The sequence below is a fragment of the Hordeum vulgare genome, chromosome 6H (genome assembly GCF_904849725.1).
Source record: "Hordeum vulgare subsp. vulgare chromosome 6H, MorexV3_pseudomolecules_assembly, whole genome shotgun sequence".
Taxonomy (NCBI): Eukaryota; Viridiplantae; Streptophyta; class Magnoliopsida; order Poales; family Poaceae; genus Hordeum; species Hordeum vulgare.
In genome coordinates, this window is record NC_058523.1 from 535,062,657 (window position 1) to 535,069,934 (window position 7,278).

A 7,278-nucleotide genomic window follows, 5' to 3' on the forward strand; every position below is an offset into this window, starting at 1 on the left:
CTTCTTACATCCGTGGACTCCTTAAAACATTTTATGACCAATCTATGGATAAAACATTCAATACCATCTTGGTCACCATATAAACTCCTTTAAACCAACACATGGACTTCAAGAAGTGCCTATGAACAAATCCTTTGAATATAACTCAAGGCAAACCAATAGTCCATAGGAATTGTAATTAATTACCAAAATCAGACATGAATAAATATGCTCTAACTCTTTCACATATGTTGTTGTTTAGCTTGTCAACAAAAATGATGCCCGTGTAGGAGTAACATGCTTGTTCAAGTGTTTGAAACAAGTTAATGTGTGGTTGTCCACCTATTTATATGTTGCTGTTTAATTTGGTCCTTCATAATTCATCTTGCCTATGCTATTCTCTAGAGTCCAGTGTATTGCACTAGATAATCAAGTGCAAGCTTTGCAGAGGGACAAATGGAATTCCCTAGCTTGTTCGGCATTGTGGTGATGAATTACTTAATCTTGTTCTCTCTATGTCTCTCTTCCTAGGCACGGGCCTGGAGCCAAAGCCACACAAGGCCAAGGCGATGGCAAAGAAACACATGGATGATGCAAACCTGAGCTTATTGTATGGTTTTTGGTTGTTGCTAATGGTGGTTGGCTTTCCTTAGCTTGTGGTGTGATAGTTAGGACGGCGTGGTGATGATGCCGGAGGCCACTAGGACCATGGTGGTCGTTCGTCGAGATTAGTTACTATAATTCTTTTGAGAATTGATTTGACTTTATGGATGTGAAGCGAGTTTACTTTTGGGAATTGTTTTGTATTTCCACTCTCAACAATAAATATGTGATACATAATTCCATTGTTTCACATGTATCAAGTGCATGTATTCCCGGCGTGTTATGTTGCTGAATTTTCTAGTGAAAAATGCTTGACTTGTCAAAATTTAGTGTTTAACATGTAATTAATATCAGAGCAAATATAACATCAATCACATAAATAACATCATAACTAATTTTACTACTCCAAATCCACAATTTAGTAGTAGTAATAGAAATAAGGGTCCAAGACAAAAAGAAAACAAGGGATCAAAGTTGCTAATCGATATAGTTTATATTAAAGTAAAGTAATAAAAGTAAAACGATGGCTCATTCAAGTAAATAAAAGTAATCTTACCTACTAATAAAGCAAATAGTGCTTCTTCCGTACGTCATTCAAATTGCCCTTAAAGTTGATTAAAATTACCCACCAATCCCACCTATAAGTCATAAAAAAACGTTTCAAACAGGTCTCCTGACTGAGCCGGCCCATGTAGGCACCTCCTATATTACGCTCTGGCCGTTGGAAAAATATGCGGCACACCTGTTTGGGCCGGCCCATGCGTGGGCGCCTGTTTTTTTAGTTTAGTTTTTTCTATTTTTCTTTTCAGTTCCATTTTGTTTTTCTACTTTAAATAATTTAGAACTTCAAACAAATTTTCTCAATTTTAAGAAACTGAGAATTTCGAAATAAAATATTCAAAAAAACATATTTTTCTGAGAATTCAAAACTACTCATGAGTTTTGAAAATTGTTTGCATATAAAAAATGTTTAAACTTTGAGAAAATGTCCATAAAATAAAAAAGTCAACGATTTTAAACAAAAGTACGTGTAAAAATCTTAAAAACAGTTTGTGCCTCTGTTTTTAGTCTCATTTTTTATTTTCATTTTTCTGTTCCATTTTTTAGTTTAAATAATTTAGAACTTTGAAAAACTTTTGCAATTTATAAATCTGGGAATTTTGAAATAAAATTTTGAAGAAAATATAAAATTTTGTGAATTTAAAATATGCTCAGGATTTTTGTAAAAATATTCGTGCATTCAGAAAAATGTTCATGATTTTGAAAAAAAGTTTGTGTGTTATTTTTTGAGTGCAATTGAAAAAAATGTTTGCTAATTCAAAAAATGTTCATGCATTTTAAGAAATGTCCTAAAGTTTTAAATACATAATATGATCAACATCATTGAAGATTATAATTGTTTTTCTTCCGTTGCAACGCACGGATCTTTTTGCTAGTATATATATATGTAGAAGAAGAAGAAGATAAGCAGAGGGAGAATAAAAGTAAATTAAGTCGTCACATCTCGATGTCGTCCAAATCAGGCATGGGAAAACGAAGAACCGCGGCTATCCCCGTGAGCTGGTCGAGCTGGTTGCCGGAGACATGCATGGACGAGAAGACGCGCACCTTGCCACCGACCTTGGCCACCGATTCGGCCAGATCGACGCACTTGCGCCTAGCAGCAACGTCGGGGTTCCGGAACCAGGTGTCCGTGAGCAGGAGGGTCTGGATGGCGAGGCGTTCGTGCGCGACCTCGACGTGCTTGGGCCCGTAGCAGGCCCGCGCCGAGTCCTTGGCGATCATGGCGAAGAACTCCTGCAGCGCCGGCACCTCCTGCGCCGCCCTCGTGTCCTTCACCAGCGACATGACGCCCGGGGCGGCGAGGACGTCCTTGAGGCTGTGCGGGTAGCCCGAGGTGGCGGGCGCGAGCGCGATGCGCGCCTTGTGGTCCGTGATGGCGCGCAGCTCCCCTCGCCGCGCGGCCTCCAGGAGCATGTGGTCGCGGAACTGCTCCTTGGTGAAGCCCGGGCTGGCGATCACCACGCACTGGACGAGGCCGAAGTCGACGTGGTGCACGAAGGCGGCCAGGACGCGCTGGAAGAAGTCCCTGAGGGCGGCGTCGTAGGCGCCGGAGCCGTGCCCATGCTTCCTGGGGATGGGCACCTCGACGCGCGCCCTGGTGGCCGTGACGCTCCGCCCGACGAGGAACAGGTGGGCGAGCCCCTCCTGCATGAGGAGCACGGCGAGGTCGGCGTTGGCGGCGCCCTCGTCGCACGACCTGCGGATGGTGTCGAGCGCCGGCCAGTCCCAGGCCTCCTTGCGGAGCACGAAGGGCCTCCGCAGCTCGATCTCCAGGGTGTGGTACTGGCCGATCTGGACGTGCTCGTTCTTGGTGAGGTTCTTGCCGCGGACGCGCAGGACGGAGCCGTCCTTGTCGTAGTCCGTCGACTCCACCACCACCTCCAGCGTCAGCTTCACCCGCTCCGCGTCGCGGCCTACGGACCTCGTGATCTTCCGGACAGTGACGGACTCGACGGCGTCGCCGGCGGCGATGAGGTTGTACGCGTCCCACAGGTCGTCATCCACCTCCGGCAATAGCTTGACGTAGCCGGGCCCGTCGCGGGCGAGGCTTTTTCCCACGAGCTTCATCGTCCAAAATAAAAGCGCGCCGCGGTCTCGTGGTTGTCGAGGGAGACTGGAGACCTGGTGTCCTGACGGCGGCGAGCGATGGATGCGACGGCGGAGACCGGAGCATATACCAATCTGTGCTTGCAGTTGTTGCTTTCGTGAGCTGCGAACGTGTTGGTCGGACGCAGGGTGATTGGTATGTAACGTTGGTTTCGGCGGAGCCCCGATTGACTCCGAGTTGAGATCGAGCAGGGTGACCGAGCGCACGTAATTAGCGGCGACCGAGCTGGACAAGGAAGGCTGGCAAGGGTGACCGAGCTGGACACGACGCGCAACGAGCCTGGTGCCCATAGCAAAATATTTCTTTTCTCTTTTACGGGAATGTGCCCATAGCAATTTGCCTCTCCTAAAGTCCGATCCATCTTTTTTTTTTTTTTGCGAAATCGATCCATCTATAAATCAAGTGAGAATCCAATATGACTCTTGTTTGTACTTCCTTATTTATTCCGTTCATTTTTTATCTTTGGGATGCGCATTAGATATTTTTTATTTTTATATTCTTATCTTTGGAGTATATTGAAACGTTCAAAACGTATTATTTTTAAAAATATTCATTTTTAACATGTTAATCATGCAACTAAAGAAAGGGGAATAGACGCAACTTTAAAGCGTCAGGTTCACAACGTTTCATGCATGTCATGTTACACAAGTCAGAAATTATGCAAAATGCATACATGCATCTTCAAAAGCAGAGCCTTCAAAATGCTCTTGTTGAACCATAGATTAATCTCATATTGCTCGACGACAACATTAGGTCATGCAATTGGTTCGTGCTTGAATCTATTGCTTGGAGCAAAAAAACTTCCAAGGTCGACCGCGGGAGTAGACGTAATTTCGCTCCCGACTTGCGATGCATTCGTTAGCCTTTTTTTCTATAGTAGGAACATTCGTGTTACTCATATAGGTCTACAAGATGGGCCTAGAAATAACAGCAGCGCTCATGACCCGATTACTAGAAGAATAGCAAACAAACTGGCACTCACGCAGTCTTTTGTTCCATCACGCAGCCGCTTACTTCACTCGGTCGACCATTCACCGTTCAACTGTTGAGCATTATCGTTGACTTTCAAGAAAAATATATTTAGAAAAGTTCATAAACTGAAAAAATTATGAATTTTATAAAGACGCACATTTGAGAAAAGTTTACAAGTTTGAAAGAAGTTCCTGAAATTTCAAAAAGTTTGTGAGTTATTCACACATTATCAAAAACTCATGGATTTGACAAATGCATGACACCAAGAAAAATTTCCAATTGTAAAAAAGGTTCACAAAACTGAAAAAAGTTCATGAGTTTGAAAAAAGTACAAGTTTGACATTTTGAAAAAAGGTGTATGCATTTGAAAAAAATGCATGTTTTGAATAGTTTTCATGAATTTTGGAAAAGTTCATGATTTTTTAAAAATACAAAAAAACGATAGACAAAAAATGAAAGTAGGAGAAAAAAGAAAAATATAAACCAAACAAAAATCAGTATGAAACCCTAGCGGAAAAACGTAGAAAAGAACAAACCGAAAGCTACTAGCTTGTTCCAAAAACGGAGCTAACCATAACGTTACATGACCTGGCCCAGTACAATAGGTGCGTCGCACAACGTACCAGTAGTGAGCTAAAAGGCACTATGGCACGTTAAGCACCGAACAGGAACCGGTAATAATAGACGGAGGGCTAGTATCAAAAGACGTTTTTTTTCTAAGCAATTTTGAAAAAATCTGCAAATATTTTCATTAAATTTATGAAGATTTTTTAAAAAAATTCAAACGTTTTCAGAATCCACAAACATTTATGAATTATTAAATATATAATTTATAAATTCTTTTTTTATTTTTAGGGCCTTTTTGGTCGTCTAATTATTTAAAGCGGAAAAAACAATGAGGAAAAAAGCGAAATTTAAAAAGTATGTCGCTTGTACATGGGCCGGCCCAAACAGGTTACATATGACGTCTCCCTGGCGTACAGGACGCACTAAAGTAGGTTTCTACATGGATACATGAACCGGTCCAGGCCAAGATTCCTATGTATGAAACGTTTTTTTATCACTTACTCCCTCCGTTTCTAAATATAAGACTTTTTAGAGATTGCATTATAAACTACATACGGATGTACATAGACATATTTTAGAGTATAGATTCACTCATTTTATTCCGTATGTAGTCTTCTGTTAAAATCCCTAAAAGGTCTTATATTTTGAAACGGAGGGAGTATTACAAATGGCACTACTGGATAATATTTCATAATTTTGAAGCTAATTTCGACCACGGACGGGCAAAAGCACACCTTCAATAAAGGCTTCGTCAACACTAGTCGCCACGAACATATCACATCTGCTTTACGCAAACTCGTACCTTTTGTTGTTGTTGCCGTCGGCTATTCCGTTCCATTCAGCGTGCACATGGTTGAGGAGAGAGCATGTCTTCAAAACACCACCTTTACGGATCCTGTACGGGAGAGGGGTGATTAGCTTTTTTAGGGAGCGCTGTTCGCCTCCGTTCGACTGCTTCTTCTACGTCCGCGTCGTCTTCGTCATCCCCATGTCTTCGCCAACCGACGTCGCGCCGCCACCGTTCCTGCGTATATATTTATGTTATAGCATTGCTGACGTTATACGTAGATGGAACTGTGGCCAGCGTAGCATGTGCTTGCATGATCAAACATCAATGCCATGTTAGTGATTTACTCGTGGATTAATTTAATTAAAAAATTACCTATTTACTCAACAGACTTTTTATTAGTTGGTGCATGAGTGTAAAATCGTTTTTAAGCGAACATGTGCTCTCGAGAGCACTTGATGGTTTCTGGTACGATGAGCTCCTCTTGCCAGTTGCCACGCCCGATCGAACTATTTTTATATGAAATCTAGGGGGTACCGGCAACTGTTGTTTAGGTACGAATGTGGCAGCTTGAGTGCAAGTACAATAATACATTGTCATATCATCTATAGCTCATTTTATAGCTAACATGTACAATAATTCATTGTAAAAGTGTATTACTTTTTTATTACTTCCTCCGTTCCTAAATACTAGTATAAGGTGTATTATTTTTTCAAAAAGTCAAACTTGTCTAACTTTGACCGAGTTTGTAGAGACCAAAATATCAATGTCTAGAATACCAAATCATTATCCCTAAATTCATTATGAAATATTTTTTGTATTTTATATATTTGGTATTATAAATTACTATATATTTTGCTATAATGTTGGTTAGACATAGAAATGATTTGATTTTTTAAAAAACTAATACACCTTATATTTAGGAAACGGAGTGAGTATATGATTCACCTTTCATACTCATAAAAGGTCTAAGAGCAGGTGCTAGAGTTGGTTCTTAGTTAAGAACCCGCTTACCGTATTTTTTTTTTCTTTTTCCTTTAACTAAACAGAAATATATTAATTTATTTTTTATAGCCAGCCGACTCAGCTCTATTGTATTTGCTGTGAGCGAAGCTTCGAAGGCCGGAGCCGGCAGAGAATCCCGATGGAAACCATTAAAAACAACCCTCGTGTTCACGGACGAGAAGAGCAATTAACGTTGACAGATCGAGCGCAACACGGCCCCCGGTCCCCGAGGCCGCATGGGCGGTGGCGGCGTAGGAGCCGGAGCCACGGCCGGCCGGGCGAGAAGAAGACTTTGGAAGAACCCGCCGCGCACCGATCGCCATCGCCTGTCATACCGCAAATCGATCGCCGCGCGCCTCTGATGCCACGGTGCCAGTGCGTACGCACGGCCTCTCTGGCTCTCTCTCTGCTCACTAATCGGTAGGTACGGTCGGGAGATGTGGACGAGCTCATTTCGCTTTGATTTCTCCCCGTCTTAAGTCGTACGTGTCGGCGCTTTCGTGCCAGTGCTAGCCCGTCGGCGTACGTTTGCTTTGGCCATGCCTCGCTATCAGGATGCCGGGGTAGCTTCACTGTCGGTCGCAACGGTACAAAGGACGCTAGTACGACGACCAGAGCCGACGCTCACTTTCATCCACGCTCCAGCCCGTAGAGAATGGACCGTGCATTTGACTCCGCGAGCTGCTTGCTTTGC

The 7,278-nt window shown here is 42.7% G+C and overlaps 1 protein-coding gene across 1 annotated transcript; it reads right to left on the minus strand.

Moving 5' to 3' along the window:
• Nucleotides 1-2,079: 2,079 nt before the first annotated feature.
• LOC123401032 (protein PELOTA 1-like) lies at nucleotides 2,080-3,213 on the minus strand. Its single transcript, XM_045094749.1, has one exon. It carries the CDS (start codon nucleotides 3,211-3,213, stop codon nucleotides 2,080-2,082), a length of 1,134 nt encoding a protein of 377 aa, XP_044950684.1.
• Nucleotides 3,214-7,278: the final 4,065 nt, after the last annotated feature.

Bases quoted from the DNA above. Each gene is read 5' to 3' on its own strand.
- LOC123401032 (XM_045094749.1), bottom strand. From the start codon at position 3,213: ATGAAGCTCGTGGGAAAAAGCCTCGCCCGCGACGGGCCCGGCTACGTC.